This window comes from Panthera uncia, assembly GCF_023721935.1.
Source record: "Panthera uncia isolate 11264 chromosome B3 unlocalized genomic scaffold, Puncia_PCG_1.0 HiC_scaffold_1, whole genome shotgun sequence".
Lineage (NCBI taxonomy): Eukaryota > Metazoa > Chordata > Mammalia > Carnivora > Felidae > Panthera > Panthera uncia.
In genome coordinates, this window is record NW_026057582.1 from 48,252,470 (window position 1) to 48,279,359 (window position 26,890).

A 26,890-nucleotide genomic window follows, 5' to 3' on the forward strand; every position below is an offset into this window, starting at 1 on the left:
CTTTTTTACTTTTTACTTTGAAATAAAGATTCACACAAAGTTGCAAGAGTAGTATATAGAGTCCCATGTATCTTTCACCCATCTTCCCCTGGTTGTCACCCAAACGCTTTTGATGGGCAAAAATCCATCACTTTACAAGTGACTCCTCTTGAGGGTACATCTACACAGCCCTGAAAGGACTACTTTACTTAAATGAGAAAACAAATATATGACTCTGCCTCAGATATGTGCCAAAATGGTTTATATTTTCTTGACAATTAAAGTTAATGAACTTTTGAGAGTATAATTGAAAATTTTATATTGCTGAACTGTTTCAGTTGAATTAAAACACATGTACAATGCACATATATCCAGTGCTCGGCTCACTTTTTCATGTGTATACACCCAAGCAAACACCACCCTACATAAAGCTATAGAACACTTTTACGACCTCAGAAGGCTCCTACATGCCCTTCCCTAGTCAGTACTCTAAAGTTAACCATCATTCTGACTTCTGTCACCACAGGACACTTCATATTACTGAATTTAAAGTATATCTCTTTTAAATTTATAGCTACTCCAACTAGACTTTGACTTTGAAAAAATTCCTTTGGAGAAACATGATGAAGAATATCGAAGCGAAGATATTCATATTTTATACATCAGAAAGAAAAAACCGGTAAATATATTCCTAGCTCCTTTATCCTCTGAGGAGATTTCATTAGCTGGGCATGGTCTCTGAGCTAATGTGTGGTGTAGATGTTGATTGTGATGTGGGGAAACTGCTCTGATAACTCACTGAACTAAGGCACTTTCAATGTTAAGATAATCTCCCTGGCCTTGGATTCTTCCTTTAAAATTAGGCAGGCTGCTTTTATAAAGGTCCTTTCCATCTGTAAATAATAGAGGTTTATAATTGGGCATCAGCTTAAGCAAGGAACTCAGCTATTTATAAGTTTGTATTGTCTCTTATTAGTTCTGACTTTTGTGAACTTTCTCCAATCATTCAAAATTTGTTTTAAATTTATTTATTTTGAGTGAGGGAGGGGCAGAGAGAGAGGGAGAGAGAAAATTCCAAGCAGGCTCTGCACTGTTGTCAGCACGGAGCCCAACTCACGGCTCAAACTTACGAACTGTGAGATCATGACCCGAGCTGAAGTTGGATGCTTAACTGACTGAGCCACCCAGGTGCCCCAAATTCTTTTAAATTGTCAAAGTAAAATATAATAAGGTAGGTCTGTACAGTAAATAAAAATGCACTCTGTTAAATAGAATTTATGTATGTTTCCCTTTTTTGTTGCTTTCTTTACCTGTTACAGTAATTATATTTTATGCAAGTTGCCTCTGTGATGCCTAGAGTTTGAACCTGTAGAAAGGAAGAATTGTGTCTCATCCATTTTTGTATCACCTTCTGTACATGTGACTAGTATAAAGCAAAGACATGGTCAAGTTTATGCATTAAAGATGCTTAATTTAGTAAATCCCACTTGTTTCTGTTCTCTTTGCTTTGATTGAATTTGTTGAATTTGTTGATGAAGTTTTCTCATTATGTGAATTCTAGCCAAAAGCAAATAACTTGCAATTTGGGAGATCAAGGCTAGGTGTTAGGACTATAAAGAAAGAGGACTAGTGGGGTTAGTAATTCAGATCTACTAACTTTTATTTGGCATGGTGCTGGAGATATAAAGATAAATTTAAAAATGTTTTAGGTCTTAAGGAATGTGGTTTTAGCTCAGGCTGTTGTACAGGGTTTTTGTTTGTTTAAAGGTTTATTTTTAGGGGTACCTGGGTGGCTCAGTGGTTAAGCATCCAACTGTTGATTTCAGCTCGTGTCACAATCTCATGGTTTGTGAAATTGAGCCCTGCATCAGGCTCTGTGCTGATAGCACGGAGCCCACTTGGGATTCTCTCTCTCCCTCTCTCTCTGCCCCTCCCCAGCTCACGTTCTCCCTGTCTCTCTCAGAATAAATAAACATTTAAAAGAAGAAAAAAAAGATTTATTTTTGAGTAATTTCTGCACCCAGCGTGGGGCTCAAACTTACAATACCGAGATCAGGAGTCACATGCTCTACCAACTGAGCCAGCCAGGTGCCCTTGTGGTGTAGTTTTGAAAGTAGGATTTTTTTGAGGCATAACGATTTTGTGTTTCCTAAATGTACAGGCTTCCTTTTTTTTTCCCCCAAAGAATCACTTTTTTTTTTTTTTTTTTAATTGTTAATTGTTACAGAGCACAAGCAGGGGTCGGGGAAGAGAAATCCCACAAGCATGAGCAGGGGAGGGGCAGAGAAAGAGGGAAAGTGAATCCCTAGTGGGCTCCACACTGGGGCCCAACAGGCTTGATCTCACAGCTGTGAGATCATGACCTAAGCTGAAATCAAGAGTCAGAAGCTCAACCAACTGAGCCACCCAGGGGCCCTGAGAGAGAGAGAGAGAGAGAGAGAGAGAGAGAGAGAGAGAGAATCTTAAGCTCCACACTCAGTGCAGAGCCTGATGCAGGATTCAATCCCACATCCCTGGGATCATGACCTGAGTAGATCAAGAGTCCAATGCTCAACCCACTGAACCACCCAGATGCCCCAGAATCAGTTTCTTTTGAAAAAGTTGGTAACATTCACACACCATAAAATTCACCCTTTTAAAATGTACAATGCACTGGTTTTAGAGTATACTCACAGAGTTGCACAGCTGTCACCACTTTTTAATTCTAAACATTTTTATCACCTCACAAAGAAACCCCATACCTATTAGCAGTCACTTCCTATTCCTGCCTCTCCCTAGCCCTTGGCAACCACCAGTCTGTTCTCTATGGATTTTCCTATTCTGAACATTTCCTATAAATGGAACTACACAGTGTGTGGCTTCCTGTATCTGGCTTCTAACAGCACAGTGTTTTTAAGGTTTACCCATGTTGGAGCCTACATCATCAGCACTTAACTCCTTACAGTTTTTTTAAGTATAATATGTTTTTTTAAATATAGTTTTAATGTTTCTTTGCAAGCATATACTACACCTTATCCATTCATCACTTGATAGGCATTTCAGTCGTTTTCACTTTTTGGCTATAATGAATAATACTATTATGAGTATTCATGTGAGAATTTTTGTGTGATCTGTGTTTTCAGATCTCTTGGGTATGTACCTTAGAGTAGAATTGCTGGGTTATATGGGAATTCTGTTTAACTTTTTGAGGAATTAATAAACTGTATTCCAAAGCTGCTGTATCACTTTACGTTCCCACCAGCAATAGCCGAGGGTTCTAATTTCTTTGTATCCTCACCAACACTTGTCATTGTCAATTTTTTGATTCTAGCCATCTTGGTAGGTATGAAGTGGTATCTCATTGTGGTTTTTATTTTCATTTCCCAAGTAACTAATGATGTTGAATATCTTTTCATGTACTTACTGGCCATTTGTATATCTTTACAAAAGTACTTTGCCTGTTTTTAAATTGGGTTGTCTTTTTATCGTTGAGTTGTAACAGTTCTTTATATATTCTGGATACTAGACCCTTACCAGAACGTGACTTCCAAATACTTTCTCTCATTCTGTGAGTTGTCTTTTTGTTTTCTTGATAGTATGTCCTTTGAAGCACAGGGCTTTTTAATTTTGATGATGTCCAGTGTATGTCATTTTTCTTTGGTTGCTTGCATTTAGGTATCAGCAACGAACCATCTCCAAAAATTATGCATGGCTATTCCTTTGAATTGCATTTAGCCATTACTAGGCATATTACCTAGTATTAAGTACCCAGTAAGTACTTAAAGTTTCTTTTTAGAAAGCCTCTTTAAAGTTTTAAAGTTTCTTTTTTTTTTTTTCTTATAGAAATCTCCATCGTGAAATCTTTAGTCATCTTACCCAAGTCTCTAACAACCTGGGTAAGCTAAAGATGTGAGTGGAGCATGTGAATACAGCATGGGAAGATTGTGTTCACAGATTATTCCAGCATGTCCATAGAGATTTGATATATAAATGAAAACTACCATGGGCTGCCTGCAATTCGAAAAATGATTACTGACTGCCTGCCTGCCATTGGGCCTGAAATCCAACTTAGTTTACTTTTAGCTCAGCATCAGGTTCTGCTTAAAAGAAAATTGCATATCAGTCACTCCTCAAATGAAAATAGGTATTGCGATTTGCCAAAGTCTGCCAGAAATAAACAGTGAAGCAGCATAACCATGACTTGGTGTATCTTCAGGAAACCAGGGATAAATTGATCCAATTTCTAAAGAGAGACATCTATTACTATGTAATTATGTTTAAATTGGAACTAGTAAAATTTAGTTGTCTTCAAGATAGATAAATCTAAAAAAAGATTTTTATTTTAACATAATTCTGCAGTAGTTTTATATATACCTTCCACTTCATTGCCGTTATTAAGATAGCTTTAGTATTTAAATGTTCTTTTATTTTAAAAAAAATACTGTTTTCTATATTTAAATTAGCCAAAGTTTTATTCTTTTCCTCCACCATACATGTCTATGTGAGTTGGATAGTAAATTATACTGTAATGAGTTGGTAAGAATGAAAGTAAGAAATCAGGAGTGGGGAAAGGTATCTTTACAGAATCTTCCATTTGAGAATGGAGTGAGAATAAAAAGCCCACTTTCAGGCTTGTGCACTTATGTGGCTCTTGCACTTCTCCTTGTGTGTATCTTCTAGGAAAATGACTAAAATCACTGGTGTTTTTACATGGAACAGAGAAAGGTTTTTAAGTAACTACACATGTAGTTCTGTATACATTTAGCAAATGATTTTGGTTCTGTGTCGTCTGTTTTAGTTAATGATGGTAATCATCTGCTCAGACTCGGATCTGTCAAGGACTTCAGTCATACCAGTTGTGAAGAGTAATACTAACTGGATGGGATTCTGGTACTTACAGGCATTGGTGCTTGGTGGCACATTTTATGTATTAAAATAAACATTGTTTTTGAGATCCTGTGATTTTGTGAATGTTTCAGAGATAGTTTTGAAGAAAATGAATGTCTAAAGCAGGCTTTCCAGCAAAAGAACCATTCTTTCCTCCAGGCTTCCTTCAGTCTTTAAAATTTGTTTTGCTGTTCTTTCTCAAAATACATTGTTCATACTGCCCTTAGCATTTTATTAAGCAGTTTACGAAACAGTGTAAACTAAATATATGGTACTTTGTTAGTTACAGATAGCACCAGTTATTATCAGTGAAGTCTATTTAGCCTTTTTCATAACGTTGTAGAACTTGTAAAAGTAAGTCTGACATTGACCAGCTATAGTGATCCACCCGGATTCCTCAGATCCCTGTTCACCCTCCTCCCCTGTTCACTATGCTTCTAATACTCAGTACCTCCGGGTCTTCGGCCTGAAGTGCTCCTTGACATTTCTGTATGAAAGCCCAGCTCCCATTACCTCACTTAGGTGTACGTTTACACTCCGGAACTCTCTGGAGGAGCTGGGTTGAGGTCAGCCTCTACTGCTTGGTCAGAATCACCCCTTTGCTTGGGCGTGCTTCCTTCCCTGTCCTATTCCCACTCCTTCTTCCTTAATAAGTCATTTGCATACATTCATTGACATCTGTTCTAGAGAACTGACGTAAGTTACTGACTGCAGATTTAAGTAATTTGTAACATTAAATCATGGGATTTTTCTTTTCCTATTCTGGAGTAAGACCAAAACAGACTAAAAGGTACCAAGGTAGCAAGTCTCCACGTTGTAAGATCAGGGCACCACTGGTGGTTAGGACCCATGAGCACTGCAGGGCTTACCGAGGGCTGCCAGTTCGTGGAACGCCCTGTCCCGAACCACCGTTCCACAGACAGCTGGGAGGCTAGCGGGAGGCAGTGTTGGGGAATGGGATTTAGTCCTTTGGGCTGTCATGAGAGAAGGGACAGGGAGCATCTGTACTCAGAAACCACGAGAGGGAGGCCTAAGGGAACACCTTAAGATTCAGGATGCCTTTAAGAAGGGGAACCCAGCATTTTCTCCACCTGGTTGGATTTGTGTTTACTCAGCAGGTTAGCATATCTGTGTTGCTATTCCAGAGCACAGGAATAGAATTGGAGGGCGGGGGCTGCCAGGCAGGGAGGTATTAAAGATGGGTCCTGTCAGCCTAAGAGTTGGAGGCTGAAGGACGTGTGCAATCACATGAGGAAGTTCAGGGGCAGGTGCTATAAACGAGAGGTGTGATGCCAGGGACTGGGGATCAGCCAGAATGTAGCCAACTCTCAAACCTCCAGGGACTGCCAGGGCTGGGTTGCAGGGGAGGGGAAGGAGGGGTTGCCACTGTGCACCGTGAAACCTATAGGCCCGTTATCAGCATGCAGTTGTCGCCAATTAGGGAGCCCCTTTTGTAAAGCAGTGATTCTCAAACTAGGCTGCATATGGAATCACCTAGAAAATTAAAAGCAAACGAAAGCCATGTTCAGGTACCAGTTCAATTAACTAAGAGGCATGAAATTTTTGTCAAAGGGCTCCAAGTGGTTTGGGTGTTTGGTATAAATTGGGAACCACTGCATTCCAGCATCTACTTCCCAAGAGAAAGAGAGCAGAGAAAAAGGAGGAGAAATAAGAAAACAACCCATCCATGATTAGAGTGGGCCTGTACTGCATAGGGAAGGAAAGAGCTTTGAATCCAATGTGGACTGGTCTGTGAAATAGGGTTTAAACAGGACTGAACTTTAGAAACTATTTACCTGAAAATTTAGAGAATCCAACAAGGGGAAGGTGATGCTACTCAAGAGGAAGGGGGAGGGGAGTTCGATAGTTGGAAAAAGGAGATTGCTGCAGGTCAGTCTCCAATGACTTGAGTCTCCCCTGCATACCAGTTAAAACTAAAGTTTCTTGAGGTTGCATAACTTGAATCTCAATCAGGTATGGTTCATAACCAAAGTGTGATAAACTTGGGAGTGAAGTTAGGTTATTTTTAATTATTTTAGGAAATATTAATCCAGAATGATTGTTAGTGGGATTTTTTTTACACAGCTGCTGTTTTTTTCTTGCCAGATGATACCAAATGCAGTATTATAACTCAGACTATAAATGCTCTATTAATTTAAAGAAGCGTGGGTTATAGAAATAGGACTGTTGTTCTAAAGTTTCCCTGTAGATGGCATTGCTTGACTTTGTCTTTAAACAGTTTATAAAAAGAAAGTTGCTAAAATAGAATATTTTGAATTAGAATCACACTTGCATTTTAAAGGAGAACCAAATTAGATTTTAAAGAATAAACATACCTGGGTGACTCAGTCAGTAGAGCATCCAACCCTTGATCTCAGGGTCATGAGTTCAAACTCCACGTTGGGTGTGGAGCCTACTTAAAAATAAATAAATAAAATAAACCTACCTATCATGAGTTGTTTTCCAGTATAACATGGTTGTCTTAGTGTGTTTGGGCTGCTGGAACAAAATATCCCAGACTAGAAGGCTTATAAACAACAGAAATTTATTTCTAATGGTTCTGGAGGCTGGAAGTCCAAGATGAAGGCAGCTTCCAGGTCCAAGATCAACTTCCTCATAGGCAGCTGTCTTCTCATGGTAACTGCACATGGCAGAAGGGACAAAGGATCTCCCTGGGGTCTCTTTTATAGGGCACTGATCCCACTTTTGAGAGCTTCATCCTCACGACATACTCATCTCTCAAATGCCCACCTCCAAATACCATCACATTGGGGGAATAAGTTTTAACATAAGATTTTGGGCTGGGCGAGGGGAGCACAAACATTCAGACCGTAACAACAGTGTAAGTAAAGTGGAATTTTTTCTTATAAAATTATATTTGATTTATCGTGATGTATATCGCATTCTTTTTCTTTAAAGTTTATTCATTTTGAGAGAGCACTTGTGCACAGTGAGGGAGGGGAAGAGAGAGGGAGAGAGAGAAAATCTCAACAGGCTTCATTCACACTGTCGGTGCACAGCTTGATGCAGGGCTCAAGCCCACTAACCATGAGATTATGACCTGAGACGAAGTCGGAAGCTCAGCTGATTGAGCCACCCAGGTGCCCCGATTGCATTCTGATATACCTTTTGAATTTCTGAGTGTTATTCCTAAAGCTACAGAAATTGCAATTCATAAACCATTTCCCTGCTATTGATATCTTCTGAGAGACATTTAAGAAACTAAATTAGTTGGTCAAGTTCTGAAAAATTGACCTTGAAAGTACCTTTTGTATAATGCATGATTTTATGTTTGAGGTACTTGAACCTTCTAATTAATTTTAATTAGCTTTTCAAACCAGTGTACTTTCCTCACTAGAGTAATAAGTAGCTTTTGCATCACAAGACTGAAGCTCTGTCTGGCTGTACCATCGTCCTGTAGGCTTAGGCCAGCTTCTTGACATTCAGTTTCTCGTTCTCAAGGAACATCAGGGTTTGAAAGAGTTTTTGATTCGTTGATAATAAACATTGTAAAAGTAGAATATTCAGTTCTCATACCATGGAGACCTTCAAGCTAATTCAAATACAGAAAAAAAAAAATGTGGCAACAAAATCTGACTGAAAAGTAATGGAAAAGCAAAGTCTTCACTTTACATAGTTTTGAGTAAGAAAGCAGTGAATTCTCAAACCATTTACACCAATTAGGTAGGTTAAAACTGTTACATACTTGGAGTCATTTAAGACATTGTCTTAGGTTCTTAAGTATTAGTTGGAGTTTTGTGAAGATCTAGTGAGCCCATCAATTGTGAGATAGATTTTATGTAAATTTTTATTAACAAGATAGTTTCCAAACAATAGACTTAAAAATGTGTTAGAGCAAATTATCTCCATGATAATGTTTTTTTCATGCATTCTGAAAACCATGTGTCAGCACAGGCCTAGAGACCAGATTATCTTGGCTTGAATTCCAGTTCTGCCATTTACTAGCTGTGTGATCTTGAGGAAGTTATTTAAACTCCGTGTGCTTGATTTCTCATATGTAAGATGGGGATCATAATAGTATCCACCGAATAGTTTGCCATGGGGATTAAGTCAGTTTAATATGTGAAATGCACTCATGTGCCTGGCACGTAGTAAGTGTTCAATATATATTGTGATTATAGTAGAGGTGGAATTACTTTACATGTAGGGACTAGGAAAATGTGTATGGTATAAATCTATTTTTATCTATATGACAGTATAAAGTCTGGACATCTGTTTGAGAGTATAGGATCCGCGTAAACATCACTCCCCCATCGTGGGAATGGTGGTTGGGGTAGGAGGAGGTTGAGAGCACTGTTCCACAGCACTGTTATTTGAACACGTAAGCAATTTTAGAAAAAGGAAGAAAATGGACTGGAAGAAAAACATTTGTTTGCTGTTCGTGTTTTTTGTTTTTTTTTTTAATATTTTATTTATGTTTGAGAGAGTGTGTGAGTGGGAGAGCAGCAGAGAGGGAGACAGAGAATCCCAAGCAGCCTCCCTCTTGTCAGGGCAAAGCCCAACGTGGGGTTCGAACCCACAAACCATGTGGTTATGACCTGAGCCGAAGTAGGATGCTCCTACCAACTCAGCCACCCAGGCACCCCTGTTTGCTATTCATTTTAAGGTATTATTTTATTTTTTTATTTTTTGAATATTTGTTTATTTTTGAGAGAGATGCAGAGAGACAGAGCATGAGCAGGGGAGGAGCAGAGAGAGGGAGACACAGAATCTGAAGCAGGCTCCAGGCTCTGAGCTGTCAGCACAGAGCCCAACGTGGGGCTCAAACCCACAGCCTGGGCGATCATGACCTGATCCGAAGTTGGAAGCTTAACTGACAGAACCATCCAGGCGCCCCTCGTTCTTATGGTTTTAAAGTATGTGTCATGGGCATGCAAAGGAATCCTCATTTCAAATAGAATTCCTCATTTCTAAATACAGGAGCCTGATCTTGCTGTCTGGTGCTCCAGGATTAACATTCCACCTCCCTGGACTTTCAGCCACTTCTTCGCTCTGTGATTCTTATTATCACATCTGTTAAACTGAGACCAGTTAGGTAATAGGTAATTAAACGTATAGCAGCAGACCATTTTTCTGAAGTCTAGGACTTGATGTATCCACATAACTATTTTCAAAGTTTAGATGTATTAACTCTAAAAGCAAGGTGAGTCTAAAACACTTCTGTAGCAGTTACCAACCAGATGAACAATTTTTTACCATGTCATGTGAATGATGGGTTCCAGGAGTTTAGCTTAACTAATCCCTCAAACTACCTGACTATGTACCAACAGACAAGAATGAGAGAGCGCAAAGGAATTGTATCTGCTTCCTCATCAGCCAGTGTAAAGAGGCACATGGGCCTACCTACATTTATTAAATTTCCAAGGTCTTTTTATTTTTAAGTGATGGGAAAAGATTGTCATGAACCCTAAATAGCTGGTTTTAATTTTTAGGAGCATTTATTACTTACCTATAATGCACTAACTTATTTTGATGAAGAGTAATTTGCACTTTTTAATATTCACAAGGTTGAAAACTGACATTTGTTCCTTGCAGAGCAAAATTAAGACTTTTGGAAAAGAACTATTATAGATGTAGAGCTTACAGGCTTAAATGTTTGAATAGTTATCAGATTTCCTTCATGTTATTAGCTCTAATAAAGTATTACTGGCAGTCTATTAAACCCTTGATGGATCAGTGCTTTTAAACACTTTTGAGTAATTTTTTTTTAAGTTAACTTTTATTCCATTTTGTTAATTTACTGAAATCCAGGCATCAACAGGGTGAGTTTCAGGTCTACCTGTTGGCTCATCATTGCTTTAATAAATTAATAAATGACGGGGCGCCTGGGTGGCGCAGTCGGTTAAGCGTCCGACTTCAGCCAGGTCACGATCTCGCGGTCCGTGAGTTCGAGCCCCGCGTCAGGCTCTGGGCTGATGGCTCGGAGCCTGGAGCCTGTTTCCGATTCTGTGTCTCCCTCTCTCTCTGCCCCTCCCCCGTTCATGCTCTGTCTCTGTCCCCCAAAAAAATAAATAAAAAACGTTGAAAAAAAAATTAAAAATAAATGATTGCTGGAGTTAAGAGTATACAGTACAAACTTCCCATGTGTCCACATTCAGTACCTGACTTTGTTCTTTAGGAATCTGTCCTGAAAACCTGCTTGTACTGCAATGCACGGTACAGCTGAGTATTGGGGTGCTCCAAATACAAATAGCATATTTTATCCAAAACTTAGATGAGAAGGTTTATCCTTACATTTAGAATGAGTGTAAAGAATAATCTTGTGGCATATAATTCACATCAAATGTAGGCCTGGTTTCTTGAAACTTAAAAACAGGAAAAACAAGTCACACTCTCATGTGAGTGTGTTCATTGTTTAACCAGAGCACGTCTTTGGATTTCTGTGACGTTTATGAACGTAGGTACAAAAAATATGCTTTTAAAATAGCTATCTTCTTTCTAAATATTGTCACAAAGATTTAAAAAAAAATTTTTGTTGTTTCAAAACTCTCTTTGCACTCTCAAGCGTGTATGTGACACCCACGTTCGTCTGTTACTCTGTCCAAAGTAAGTGGTTGTTAACCTGAGATCCCAGGGCAGAGGAGAGCCCAGTAGCAGCCTAGTATGGCCAGTAGGAACAGAATCCCCCATTAGCCCTGGAAGACAGCCCCAGTTCCATTCTGTGTCCAGTCATTTTCCCTTTATGCACCCACGCTTGGACATTATTTTTCTCTTGAGAAAAATCATTCACTTGATTACTACCTAATCTGGCTGTATGTCCTTGGGCAACTTGACCTCTCTTAATGTTAATGTCCCTTTCCATAAATTGAGAATGCTGCACACTGGCCGGCACTGTGGTGATGGTTAAATTAGATAATATATGGGCACGAGAGCAGGGAGGAAGGCTTCTCCTGAAAATTGAGACTGGTCAACTCTTGCAAACTGGAGAAGTGTGAAAGAAGTCATCCCAAGTAAACAACACATAACGTGGTCCAGGGGAAAACAAAGCCTCAGTTGTCAAAAAGAAGCGATTCTGTTTGGCAGTATGTCTATCCATTACTTTTATGTCCCACTCTGACTTTTTCACTTCCTCTCTAACTCCACCTTCACAGGAAGGGAGTAGGAGGTCATGGGGGAGAAGAAAAGAGGTTGCTCTTATCAAAACAAAAAACAAAAAAAAAAACCAAAAAACCCTGTAAGGCTTTAATAAGCTATTAGGCATTACTGGTTTGGTACTTCCCAGCAGAATGTAAAACCAAAACGAAACAGAGAAATAGCCTCTTGAAGCCATGAAGATCCCATTGCTGCAGACTAGCAGAAGCAGAATTTAGCAGAGAAGTTACTGGAGACTCTTCAAAATACTCTAAAGAGAACAGCAAGTGAAATATGGCCTGTTGCTGTGCTTCCACATTTAACTGAAAGCTGAGGTCCCATATGTAAAGTATCTAGAATAACACCTGATGTAAAAGGATCCTCAAAACACTTAAGTTCTCTTCCCTTCTCCTGTTATCAAATCCACCCTCCGTGGTTTCTATGAAACATTTGACACATTTTATTCAACTCTTTCAATTAGGTCCAGAAGCAGGAACAAAACAGGTATCCCCTAGGTGTCCAGTATACACATCAATACTCTGTTAGGTACTAGGGGCAAATAAATTGATAAAATGTGATCTATACCCTTAAGATGCTTCCTCATCCATAATGTGATGCACCGTCAGGTGCTCCAAACCAGCACCTTCAACTGCATCAAATGAGGTTTGGTGTTGTTGGAGCATAAGGTGTATAGATGACTGACTGGTAGGCAGGAGGGCAGGGGAAGGACATGGGGAGTCTTATATAGTATATTCAGGAGTGTAAGTCGAATTCTGTAAGCAATGAGAAGATATTAAACGGGAAATTACTCAAGTGAAATCATTTTAGAAGGATGTTCTGACACTAACCTCTAGGACAAAACATGAGGCCAAGAGATCAAGAAGGAGGCATTAAAATGGCCCAGCAGAGAGATGTTGGGGTGGAAGTAAGGGGCCTCAACTCAGGCAGTAGCAGTGAGAATGGACAGGATGGGATGGATTTGAGAGCCATTGTGGATGCAGGCAGAGCAAGAAATGACAAAGGTGACCATGGTGCATCCTGGTAGAGTCAGGGCCTCCACAGCCCACATAGTGCCCTTGTGCACATCAGATAGGATTCTTTTTCCTTAAAATACTTTGTATTGGGGCACCTGGGTGGCTCAGTCAGTTAAGGGTCCGACTTCGGCCCAGGTCATGATCTTGCAGTTTGTGAGTTCGAGCCCCACATCAGGCTCTGTGCTGACAGCTCAGAGCCTGGAGCCTGCTTCGGATTCTGTGTCTCCCTCTCTCTCTGCCCCTCCCCTGTTCATGCTCTGTCTCTCTCTGTCTCTCAAAACTAAATAAATGTTAAAAAAATGTTTTTAATACTTTCTATTTGAAAAGTGTTGTAATATGTTAATTTTATCAGAACTAGAGATTTTACTGTCATCTACCAGAAAATTGTCATGTATACAAATTGTATAAATTTGGAATCAAATTATAATTAAAATTTTTTTTTATTCAAAACAATATCCACAATGTGAATGGTGTCCCCTTTCAATGGTGCTTTTTGCAGTACACAACCTGAACAACCACACATTGCAGCCCTGGTAAGGTATAATGTAATAGGCAGCTAAATATATAGGTTTGGGGGTACAGGAGAGGGTAGATAGTGAAAGGCAAGGTCTTATAGATCACTCCAAATGTATAGATTGAAGAAAACATCCAAGATAATATCCTGGGAAATATCTGAATTCAAGGAATAATTGGAAAGAAGGGAGCCAATAAAAGAGAAATCTTGGAAATGTCTTTTCCCTTGGCCTCAGGAACAAGCAGTTCTCAATTTAAATGATTTGATTGTCATATAACTCCTATTTGTGTATTTAAAACACCAAGATCTCTAACCTGCCTTTCATGTGCCAAGTTCAGATTCTGTACCTCTGTCCCCAAATCAACGTAGTAATTAATGCTTACTGGTCAATAGTTTCATTGCAGCACAGCGAATAATTATTTTAATACTTGGTCCACATGCTATAAAAATGAGAGAAAACCCAAAAGAGAATATGGTGTTACTAATGATAGGATGCTTAGGTCTCAAATTAATGCAACTCAGACCAGAGTGGAAATACTGGTTCTCAGAAAGCTGTAAATCTTTAGCGTCCACAGCTGCTCATTGGACTGAGTTTGGTTGTGAGTTCACTGTAAAAAGGATCAAGGAAAATGTGAAATAAAGAGTACAGAACCAACACTGGAAATCTTGATGTTGACCATGGAGATCTAATTCATTTTCTCCTTGGGAATGGAACTCCCTTCCTGTTTGACTTCAGTAGGTTCTACTTTCTCCTGCCCAGCGTCTGGCGGCTCCTTCTCAGTCACCATCCTGAGTCCCTGTTCCTTCTCTGTTGCCTGCCTCGCGATTGCCCAGACTTCTATCCTTCGACAGCTCACTTCTACATACTCTCCTTCACGGATGGTGCAGTTCTCGTGATTCCAACTACAAGCTCATTGGAGATTCTCTGTCTTGACCTCTGGCTCTGCCCCTTCTCCTAAGCTCCGGCCTCGCCTCTTAGCTGCTTGCCTGATCTCCTCCTCTGCTTGCTCAAGCAGCAGTAGGTCCATTTCAAGCAAAATCTCTGCCATTTAGACTCTCCTGCCTTGTTTTCTAGTTTTACTAATAGTATCATTCTCACATGGTCTTTAATTCTTTCTGCCTCTACCTAAAACCGGAGTATCTTAGGATGCCCTATCAGAGAGACTCACCGTCTTTGTCCCCTTTCTGTTTTTACTGCCACCACCTCAGGTCGGGCCTCATTACCTCTAATTTATGCTCCCACTTGGAGTATCTTTCCACACGCATCTGTGCAAACAATGGTGGGAGAGCACTGTCCTAATTTGGGAATTCCAAACCGTTCATCCTCCTGCTCGGAAACCTCCCCAGAGCCTGCTAGGTTAAGTAGAAACTCCCTGCCAGGTGTTCAGTACCCTTTACAATACATCTGCCTGCCTCTTGCTCTCTTACCAAAGTTTCTGGATATACAGTGTGTTTTCCTGCTTCTGTCTTTACTCATCATCTTTCCACGTAGTGGCGGATTGTAGCAAGACCTTCTCCCAACTGTCTGATAAAGACCAAATGGCTAAGAAGAACCCACTGCACTGACCCCTCTGCCCACCCTGTAACCAAACCCTGCCCAATCGCAGTGTAGGGATGGGTGTCACATGACCCAAGCTAACCCCAAAGAACCCTCCTGGATCAGAAGCACTTCTTTTCCAGGATAGCTAATGCTAATGATAAAGTAAGCCTTGAGCTACCCAAGAATAAAGGCCAACACAGAGGGAAGCAGAGTCCAGAAGCAAAAAGAGAAATTGGGATTCACTTTGAGCCTCTGGAACTAGTCACACCTAAAGCCAGCTATACTTTCTGGACTCTCCAGTTATATAACCTTGTTAGCTTTGGTTTGGGATCAGGTTTCTCTTCCCTGTAGTGGAGCAGGTCCTAACTGGTGGAGTGTTCAAATCTTTCTGCTCTTTAAACCCTACTCCTATCTTAAGATCCTTTTCAATGACTATGTTTCTCAGGAAGTGATCTGCTTTTTTAAGTCTTCATTTAGTCCATAATACCAGCCAAATTATGTCAGCAGTTGATTTACAAGCCTTCTAGAATAGTGTTCATTGCTGGTAATACTATGGAAATCTTAACCTATCAAACTACAAAAGTAAACATCACGAAACTAGTCAGAAAGCAAAAGCGAGGAAACAAAAACCCGTTGTGGGAACGGTTTGATTTAATGTGTTAACAAAAGAGCAAATCCAGCACTTTGCATCCAGAAAATGTTCAAGCCTCCACCTCTATGCCGATCCTGGGATTATAATTTAGAGGGATTAACTCAAGAAGATGAATTGCTCAGGAGAGAGGGTAGATTCTGAAGCTGGACTAACCCTCAAGGTTAGGGAATGCCTGGAAAGTGGAGGGAAAGTTACAACATGCATCGGGAGAGGTCCTTAGGCAGTAAGGAGATCCAGAGAGCAACATTAGGAATGGGAAGTGTCATCTCAGAAAGATTTAAAATTCCTTACTGCTTTTCTCCTGGGCTACAGGAAAAACCCACATTTAGCATGGAGTTTTCACTTTTATCTTTTTTAAGTTTATTTATTAATTTGGAGAGAAAGAGAGAGAGCATGAGCAGGGGAGAGGCAGAGAGACAGGAGGAGAGAGAGAATCCCAAGCAGGCTCCCAGCTGTCAGTGCAGAGCCCAAGGCAGGGCTTGAACTCACAAACCATGAGATCATGACCTGAGCCAAGATCAAGAGTCAGATGTTTAACCGACTGAGTCACCCAGGCGCCCCCAATTTTTATGTCTTTTATTGTAATTCCTTTTAGTTACACAGGGTTCAGGAAAGCAACACCTGGGTATAGCCTACCTGTGGTGGCAGAAAGTGAATAAGCCAGTGTAAGGAACATATTTGCCCACACTTCCCTCTGGGGATGTCCACAGGAAGGAAGCACCATTCTCTGCATGGGGACAGGTCTGGAAAGGCCAAGCAGAGCCTACTGATGGACAGGGCAGAGCTGGAAGGACTAGGGAAAGCACCTGCACTGGTGGGTCACTCAGAGATAAAATCCCTTTCCCAGTATATGCCAGAGGGGGGCCCTGTAATAGATGCAGAGCTGACCCTTGGGATGCAGATGTTAAAGATACAATACATATTTTACTGGACTTCAGATGTACTAGTTCAGAGCAAAGTATTTGAAAAGATTGCAATGAGCCTAATTTTTTTTTCTATCACCAGATTTGAAGCTGTCAATACAATTTATACTCACATCATATTATTCCAAATAAATTGGTAAGGTAGTTTTAAAAATGGTGAGTTCTTTTATGGGCTGTCTAAAATTTGTCTGTTGCGACTCCATGGCATCCTAAAACCAAATTGAGGGAAAAAAAAACTAAAATAAAAGCATGATTTTAAAAGTTTCCAGAATGATCCCTAAGTCTCATAAGGGGTAATTTATGAAAGACCAAAGAACCATTCACTTCCTATTCCCACAATGGAGCCCTAGATTGATTTTAAATACAGCTTTGATGATTGACAGATGATTGACTGCAGTTATAGGAGAATTAAATTACCAACCAGGAGGAAACCAGATTAAATGTTGGGGCTGCATATGGATGGGCTCAGGACTGTCAAAAATGATATAAGTGCCACTTGATGTGATCTTGCTTAATGTGATCAGGGCTAACATAAGACTCAAGCTAATATCGCCACTTAGCAATTCAGAGTTTTGCGTTTAGATAAAGATCTCTCCCCAGACCTGTGTAATGTGAGCAGAGAGAATGATGGTGTGTGTGTATAAGGAAGGGTGGAGGCTATAAGCAGGTTTTTAATTAGTTGATAAAAGGCTGGAAGAATTCTACAGCTTTATTTTTCTTACCGGTGTCTGGAGCACAGTCACATCTTGCCAGATAGCCTTGAAAAATGTGACTGTTACTCCAGAGCAAAAAGAATGGCATTGTTTGCTGTCCTTCCATGAGGACCTGGCAAGGAGGGTGGAATTCTTTCTAACGAGAGACCCAAGGATGCTGGCCTGCCCACCCTCCTGTGCTCAGGAGGAGAACAAAATGGCTCCAGCTTATGTATCTCCTGAGAAATGTTTCTCCAGCCACAGGAGAGTTCACATGACTCTCCGGCTGATCCATGAGTTCCCAGAGCGTTTTGCTACCACGCATTGACTGTGATTTGCAGAGTCCCCTCAGGTCACACTGTCCCTCTCCTGATTAAAGATTTTCCATCAGCACCTTTTGGGGAAAGCTCTCTGGGCTAGACGAAGACCAGATGGTGAAGGCTGAGCTCCTACTTCTGCTGTGGACAGGCTGTGAGTCCTTGGGCAGGTCCCTCAGTCTGACTTTGTTTCTTCATCTGTAAGATAGGGATGATGATGATGGTGGTGGTGGTGGTGGTGGTGGCGACATTTGTTCTGTCCACCCACGGAGTTCTTAAGATGCTCAGATAGGAAAATGGGTGTGAGAGACAAATGTCAACCTCAAAGCCCAATGGAAATGTGAGTTACTGCCTTTGGTGCTCACCTTTGACAAAAGGCGTGATTCCTTCTTCCCCCTACTCAGCCCAGCACGCTCCGTTCGGGAACAGTCATTTCTCCAGGAGCGCTAGCTTTCTTGGTTCTCAGCAGCTGTTTGTGGATCTGCTGCGTCATTGAATGAGCAGGGCTTCTTAGCCGAAGGTCTGCAGAGGCGAGTGGAGGTAGACTATGGATCAGTTCCCCTTGGTTTCTCAGGCTTTCTTCCTCTCAGACTCTAGTTGATCTTGGGCCAGATCTTACCAATCTTCTCCCTCACTTTTCCTCTTCACAGGATGAATGAAGAGACAGAGTCACCATCTCTCTTCATTTGTGTTCAGTGGGCCAGGACTCATGGTGGGGGCTGGGGAGGCCAGCGAGCTGTAGTTGCTTGCTGGCATGTAAAGGAGCCAGCTCCCGAAAGGAGTTAGATGCTGTAGGACAGAGCCCAAGCTATGCCAGCCATTTTTATAAATACTAGTAGTAGTAATCGTAGTATTGGAGCATAGAGGATTGGCCTGCTTTTACAAATGTTTCCTTTGACTTCTCCAGCTTATCAAATGAGAGGACTCCTCAATTCAACATTGTGTCTTACTCCATCGTTTCTGGAAAAAAAATTAAGGTTGCAGGTCACCAAGGCAGGCTATCAAACGCTGCTTTGGATTATGGGAGCTCCCGGCGCATTGGAAACCCTGCTGGAGAGACCGAGGCATTCGACCCTGGGCTTGCAGGGCTGCCAGGGCCCCTCAGGGCCTGGCTCATTGGACAGGGCTCTCCCTGGGGCTGAAGCTCACAGGAGAGCTCAGCTGCAGGAACCCACTGGGTAAGCTCTCAGCTGCCAACTTTGCTCAGAGAGGAAGTTCTGTGGCTGCCTGGAAGGGCGGGTCCTGCAGGGGGTGGAGGACGTTGTGCAGAGTGCAAATCGTTCTGAGGTTGCCTTGCACACTCCGGTCTTCAAAGCACCACTCCGCCCTTGGCAGCTGGCAAGGCTGTGGCACCCCACCAGGGAGAGCCAGGACCAGCCGGCTCCTGGTTCCCACTTCAGTCCTCCAGACACTGAGCAAGTGCGGCGGATGCTGATTCATGCTCTGAGTTGACCACTGCTCAGAGCCCATTTGTCCACTGGCGCCTTCCTCCTTCCTAGGACACCGTTCTTTTCGACCAAAGAGAACCCAAAATACGTATTATATTCATTTTATGTAAACCCCCGGTTGTGGTACAGTGGCTGGGGTTCCCCTTTGGTCCTTGCACTTCTCTATGACTTTGTTGATTTGCATTTACGTAAGTGTTGGGTGGAAACAGGAAGGTGTTTGTCTAGCCCAGAGGCCTCTCTAGATGCCTCCTCCATTTTAAAGATTGTGTTCTGTTTGTTCACAGTGTGGCTTTGGTGACAGTTTTTCATGTGTCTTGTTTCATGTGTCTTGCTAACTCCACAGCCCCCTCCTTGGATACAAGAACAATATCGTGCATCCTCTAGGATCCTTGCACTTATTTGTAGAGGAATATTCCATTGTCCAATTCAGTAATTACTCCAGCTATCTTTTCTTGGGCTCCTACGGTATGTTGAATAGGTCCTGAGAGAACACAGACATGAACAGATGTCAGTGAAAAGTGAGGCAATGGAGTGGAAAAAGAGTAGTAGCTTTAGAGTTTGGTGTGAGTGAGAATGTTAGGGTTGAGAGAAGGTAGATAAGAAACAGTGAAAGGGGAGGGGTGTTGGCTGAAGACAAAAGAGGGTTACCGGGGTCCGGAGAGGCTACTAATCTATGAAGTGAGATGCGGAGGATCCCAGACAGAAGGAATGAGATCCAGAGCACAGACAGATGAATTGATTCTGGAAAGAAGAGGGTCACCCTTTCAGTAGACTAAGGAAGGAAAGAGGATGGAGCTACATTTGGACATGGGTGTGGAGGGGAAGGGGGATCACCACTAATGTCCTTGGGTTTTCACTGCTAAATGAATCAAAGGCACATGAGTCCTGACATTAAGGAGCTTATGCTGCTAAGGATCCGTGGCTGGGGTGAGTTGGCAGTGGCATCTGTGACACAGAAATGGCCGTGTGGCCTGATTGGGGGAGATCCGGAAAAAGGGAAGAGAAAGAAAAGCAAAGCTGGGAAACAGAGTTATCCCTAGGATCATCTTTCCCTCCCTCCCCTGCCCTCACCCCACGTACCAGGATCCAGAAGCTCCCAGGGAACACTCCACTGAACTGGCCTTCCCCAGGCTCCCAAGTACCCCAGGCCCAACCTCCCCTCTTCCCTCAGAATGCCCCTTGCCTTCTACCTGTCAACTAAGTGTTGCTGTTGTTTCAGTAGCTCATGGAATTGGGTACTTTTCTCTCTCAGATAATAGTGTGATATTCTTAGTGGGTCGGGAGGTCCCATTAGATTTTGGCTCGCACAGACTTTACATCAGCTCTGGATCAATATACCCAATTGTTAATTCTCAGAGAGACAGTTCAACGAAGTATCAATTTACCATATGGCCAACTTGTCAAATTTACCAAAATAACCAACTTCCCAAAGCTTGTTTCAAGGAGTACTCTCTGTATGAATATATTCATGCATATATTTTTTCTCAAATAGAGTCAGTGAATATAAATATATTCTTCATGCATAGTCAATGATTCTGAAGATGTTCAACAAATAGGAATGTATTTTTATTGTGACTATAGTTAATAAACATGTATTTATTATGGGCTGGATCGTGCCCCTCCAAAATTCATATGCTAAAGTCCTAATGCCCAATACCTCAGAATGTGACTGTTTGGAGATAGGGTGTTAAATGAGGTCATTAAAGTAGACCCTGACCCCATAGGACTGGTGTCTTTAAAAGAAAAAGAGGGGCACCTGGGTGGCTCAGTCGGTTCAGCATCCAACTTTGGCTCAGGTCATGATCTCATTGTTCATGAGTTCAAGCCCTGCATCGGGCTCTGTGCTGACAGCTCAGAGCCTGGAGCCTGCTTCAGATTCTGTGTCTCCCTCTCTCTCTGCCCCTCCTTGCTCATGCACTTGCTCTCTCTTTCTCTCTCTCAAAAATAAATAAAAACATTTAAAATTTTTAAAAAAGAGTCTCTATACTTTATTAAAAAAAAAAAAAGAACAAGAAGAGATTAGGACACAGGCACAGAAGGAAGACAATGTGAGGACACAGGGAGAAGACGGCCATCTACAAGTCAAGGGCAGAGGCCTCAGAAGAAACCAAGACTGCCAACACATTGATCTTGGACTCCTAGTCTCCAGAACTGTAAGAATATACATTTCTGTTGTATAAGCCACTCAGTCTGTGGTCCTTTGTTAAGGCGGCCCCAGCAAACTAACACAATAATCTTGTAACTATATTTTAAAATAGAAGATATATTTCCTCAGTATTTAAAGGAATGTTTGAATTTGTCAAAAGGCTTGAGTTTTATAGTAGTCTTCTCAAATATATTCAAGAAGATATTCGTTTAACATTTTTAAAGTCTTCACATAAATCTGTTCAAAATCATTGATTCTTTGCAGGAAGAATATTTCTTAAACCAAGATTTTGATAAATGTGGCAGATTGGTCATTGATCTACAGCAAATCTGGCTGCTTCCCCTGTGCGTACGTGCGATTAGACGGCCCTCTGTACAGAGGGGCTGACAGTGTGGGGGGTGGGGGGTCTACATGGAAATTCTCATTGCCCTTCCTGAGTACACACCCCAAATGTGATTCCCTGAATTTTCACAACAGGCTTAGGAGATAGACGGTATCCCGTGGTACGTGCAAGAATATAAGAACTTAAAGCATTGAAATAACTCCCCATGGTCACAGAGCTAATCATTAGGGAGAACATTCCCTAGTTCTGATAGTTCTAGATAGGTTAAGTCCCAACTGTGTGACCTAAGACAAGTGGATTAGCTTCTCTGTACCTCAGTTTCTACATGTATAAAATGGGAACAATACTACTATTCACCAGATGGACTTGTCGAATGGATCAAATGAAACAGTATATGTGCATGGCTCCGAGCCTGGCACGTACAAAGTCCTCTAATGTTAGCTATCGCTATCAATTTAGGAAATATGATAAGTATAACATAAGACATTATATAGCAATGTTTCTGAAGTGCTTTCAGTTTTTGAGATGAGGAAATCAAGGCCGAGAGAAGTTGAGTGAGGGACTCAGTTGGGGCTCTCCAGTCTTTTGTTCTATTTAGGCCTTCAGCTGATTGGCGAAGGCCACCCATATTAAGGAGGGCAATCTGCTTTACTCAGAGTCCACCAATTTAATCTCCAAAAATCTTCCTTCACAGAAACATCCAGAATGGTGTTTCACCAAATATCTGGGCGCTGTGGCCTAGCCAAGTTGACAAATAAAAGACTAACTAACCATCACAATGTCTTTGCTCAGCTCCATCAAGAATTTCCTGAGAGCTTACACGTGTCACTGAACCTCACCCTATGCCCCTGATGCCCTGGGAAGGGGAGGAGGGGTTGCGGGAGAAGTCTGAGTCTTGAGTCCGGCTCTCCATCTTTTCTGGACAGAAGAAAAATGCTGGAATGAAACCGTTTACTGTGTTGTATGAGGCTGGTAGGGTTGTAGGTGAACATTTTTTTTTCTGTCATCATTTCTTTTGATATGGTTGTAATGTTTTCATTATTTATTAACTATAAGCTAACATGCAACTTAATGAACCAGAGGGAAAATGTGTTTATAATCTTCTCTTTAATTATGGTACTTGCTTAAGGTTTGCTTAAGCAATTGCTCATTTTTTAAAAATCAATATTATTGAGGTAGAACTGCTGACTTCAAAAAAAGATTTTTTAAACACGCTGTATCTATGTAGAAAGGGTATGAAACTCAAAGCTAAAGTCTGCATCAACTAAAATCTCACCATCTTGAATGTCAGGGGAAGACGCACCTTGGAAACTGGCCTACAGTGCAAGAGGCAAAAATCAGCTTTTTAAGTGTTAAAACTATAAAACAGAAATCATAAGGCAACAGCTGTGTGGCAGTATTAAGATTATTATAATTATTAGGTAAGCTTGCTAAGGTCAGTAGGTAGAAACTGTCATCTAGTAAACAATGCAAATAACAATGCTATAGGAATACTCAGCTGGCCAGATATCTAAAACATGCCAGAGGAAGGACTCTAATAAAAACAAAACCCTTATATTTAATCACCCCCATGATGCAGGAAGGCCAAGACACCATTTTTCTTCTTGAGACTGAGAGAGGTTCCGGGTCCTATGGCTGCACTATGGCAGGGAAGAGATGAGACCCACGTAGTCTTTCTGTAACATCACATTCAATCCAGCATCTTTGTTGGGTGCCTGGGACACACAGCCAGGGTACAGGGGCGAGTGGGAGGAGAATAATGGACAAAAAGTAAATTAAGGCCATTTTTGCTAACAGGCCCACCTCGAAGGAAGTCAGTTCAAAAATGGCACTGTCTATTTTGAACTAGAGACTTCGCATCCTGTAAATGTGCAGGGCTGCCCAGAAGCGGTAAAGGCAGAAGAAAATAAGAGAGGATGAGCATGTTAACACAATTTGCAGATTACTGCTTTTCTCACCAACAAAAAAATCTCCCAAACCTTGAGGAGTTGAGGTGGAGGAGGGTGGCGGAAGGAGCAGCACTGCTGACAGGTTTTCTCCCTGAGAGGCGGGAGTCACACCAGCAGAGCTGTGAAAATGAATCATGTCTTTTCTATCAAGGCTTCGCAAGGATTTTCTGGGAAACTTGTTATTGAGGATACAATAGACATGACTGTCCTTTTTGGTAGCTGAGCGTTTTCCAGAGGAGACAGTAAATCAATCGGGGGATTAAATTGCAAATTAAAGCAAAAATTAAGGTGTGTAATGTGGCTTTTGTGGGCTGTGTTTACCTTTTCAGGGAGTCAGCAGAGCCAGCCTAGTTGAACGAGAAAATGTCAGATTTGGTTGCAACAGTGTAAAGGGGTGACCTTTTTGGTCCTCCCCTCTCATGCTAGGAGTGGCTTTTTTCAGAATAGCACTCAAGAGCATCATCTGTATGGCACCTCTCAGTTTACAAGGCAATCCCATGTGCATCATTATATTCAAGCTTCACTAAAGCAGACATATGATCCCTATCTTCTAGATGAGATAATGTAAGGCCACAACTAAGGACACACATTGTTTGTTTGTTTGTTTGTTTATGTATTTTGAGAGAGAGTGGGGAAGGGGCAGAGAGAGAGGGAGAGAGAATGCCTCTGCACAGTCAGCACAGAGCCCGACGGGGGGCTTGAACTCATGAACTGTGAGATCATGCCCTGAGCTGAAATCAAGAGTCAGATGCTTAACCCACTGAGCCACCCAGGTGCCCCTGGGGCACACATTCTAACTTAAAGCCCATGCTCTCTCTACTTCAGCACAAGGTTGTCCCACTCAGTCTCTAGAGAGGGGTAGAGTGGCTGATGGGATTCCTTGTTGACTCCTTGTCAAGGAGACCAACCATCTCATTTTGCCCAGGACTGAAGGGTTTCCAGGACATGGGAGACTCCTGGGCCAATTGAGACAGCTGGTCACCTTACTTGTTATGTTACCAGAAGTCCTCATAGGATATTCTTCAAAAGCCACATTGAGTGGTAAAATTTTTAAGAGGACAGTTATATATGCATGCGATTTGCATGTAATTTACTTCTACTCAAACAATATTTGCAAGCATTTTAAAATTTAATATTTTGCTATTCTAAGATTGTCATTTTGACAATCTATTTTTTCTTCTCCATTTCTTCTCCATTGTTACCCCAAATATCCAACGGGTGGATGTGGAAGAAGGATAGAAACAGGAAAAAAATAGGTGAAGAAAGACATTTGCTCCCATTTTTAACATGTGATCTCGGTTGCAGTATGTTGAGGACTGATCTGTAGTAATCATCAAACTTGAACATTGTGGTAGATGGCCCCTGAGGTGGCCCCCAATGACTCCTGCCTCTTGGTATTCATGACTTTGTGTAATTCTCTTCCTCTGAGTGTAGTCGAGATTTGGATTTGTCTTGGGGACGTCCTCCTCCCCCCCTCCCAGATCCTTAGCTCTGGGGAAAGCCAGAGACCCATGTGGTGAGGAACTGAAGTTTCCAGCTGGTAGCCAGAGAAGACCTGAAGCCCTACGAAAGGCCATGCCAGTGAGCCTAAGAGTAGATCCTCTAGCACCAGTGGACTCTGGAGATGTTTACAGCCTGAACCAACACCTGGATCACAGCATCACGAGAGACCCTGAGCCAGAATCACAGAGCTCAGTCACTCCCTATTTTTGACCTATAAAAACTCTGAGATAATAAATGTTGGTTGTTTTCAGCCTCTGCGTTTGAGGGTAATTTGCCCAGAAGCTATGATAACTAATACAAACGTGCATCAGAATCACCTGAATAACAACTTGATAAAATGTGTATTTCTGGGACCTACCCATGGAGATTTTATTCAGTAGATGTGTCCTGAAGCCTTTCCTTTCCACCAGGAATCCGCAGAGAACCAGAACTGAACAAATCTTTGCTTAAGAGCCCATCTCTAGAATAAACACTCCCTGGGAAGGGCTGGAGGGAGGGAAGACTACAAAGAAGGTGTGGCTGCCAGATAAAACACAGGACACGCAGTTATATGTGAATTTCAGATAAATAACAAGGTGTTTTAGCATAAGTTTGCCCCGTGCAGTATTCGGGGCATATTCATACTGAAACATTATTTGTTATCCGAAACTCAAATTCAGCTGGGTGTTCTCTATTTCTGTGGCTCAACGCGATCCAGAGGTAAGGCCCCACAGAAGTGAAGGCCCAGTGGGAAGTGAAGTGGTGTATTCATGTGGCAAATGGTAGGATTTCCTTCCTGAGTGGCTGATGAAAGGGCTGCAGGCTGCCTGGCTGGGCCCTGCCCCTCTCCCACCCCACGGGCAGGCCGCATCTAAGGGCCCTTGGACGGTCTCATCAGAGGGTTTAGGGGAGCGGCTCAGGAAGCCCTTCCTCACAGTCCACCCCACTTCTGAGGAGCTGGAGGCCTGAGAGGAGGATGCAGGGTTGGTGACTGACCCAGGGTAGCCGAGTGGTGGGGGCGAGGAGGCCCAGGGCACCAAGGCCCAGGGAGAGGCTGGCCCCGCCCGTGTAGATGCTGCTGCCTGATGGGCGCCACCCACGGTGCCGGGAACTTGTTCCTTTGGGTGCTGTTGGTATCAGCCTTTTCCAGAGCAGTGAATGAATGCCAGACTTCTCCCACATCCCTCCAGGAACTCAGCTGAATGCAGCTGCTCATAATAAATGTGTGCCTGTCTTATTCTGAGTATGTCTCAGTCTCTGATGAGTTCTATTTATTGCAGCTCTCTACATTGTAAAGAGGAGGATGGTTCCAGAGACATTCCTTAATGACTGAGGTTTTAAGAACTCTGGCTTGTAATTCTTTCGGATATGCTTTCTTGTCACAGGCAACAGTCTTAATTTTGATGTGTTTATTTTCAGCTATGAAACATCCTCAAAGAGAGAATGAATGAGGATATGAGTGTGTGTGTGTGTGTGTCTGTGTGTGTGTGTGTGAGAGAGAGAGAGAGAGAGAGGGAGAGAGAGAAAGAGAGAGAGGGATTGGCTGGTAGACTGAAATGCTTAAGGCTGGGAAGGAGGATAAACGTTCAGAAAATGTGCAGCTGCGGTAAAATCAAAGACTCAAATCTGTGCACTGTAGCCAGGCACGGAAAGTGAGGTCTTCTCCCTCCGCACTCTGGGTCAGCCTTGCCCAGAGGTCTGCCACAAGTTGGGAACTCACAGGAGGGGAACTCGGCTGCATCTCCCTCCTGAGTGGAACTGTGGAGGGCTCTGAGTTTTTGCGAGGAAGGGAAGAGGTTTGGAATCAAATGTGCAGAATCTCTCTTCTGCCGCGGAGACTCTTGGGAGGGCTCTCGGAGAACTCCTCGGACGCTGCTTCCTAACACCAGCATGGCTGAAACAAAACAAACTCG

General features: G+C 42.1%; 1 protein-coding gene across 3 annotated transcripts in view; it reads left to right on the forward strand.

Moving 5' to 3' along the window:
* VCPKMT (valosin containing protein lysine methyltransferase) overlaps positions 1–7,175 on the forward strand; it is a 10,303-nt gene extending 3,128 nt beyond the window's left edge. The window contains exons 5-6 of one of the 3 annotated variants that reach the window (XM_049612822.1): positions 554–658; positions 3,802–7,175. In XM_049612822.1, coding sequence (XP_049468779.1) covers positions 554–658; positions 3,802–3,816 — 120 coding nt within the window. In that variant the 3' untranslated portion in view covers positions 3,817–7,175. Of the gene's footprint in view, positions 1–553; positions 1,461–3,801 lie in introns of those variants that run through there. The other 2 variants (XM_049612823.1, XM_049612821.1) reach the window with 2 other exon arrangements.
* Positions 7,176–26,890: the final 19,715 nt, after the last annotated feature.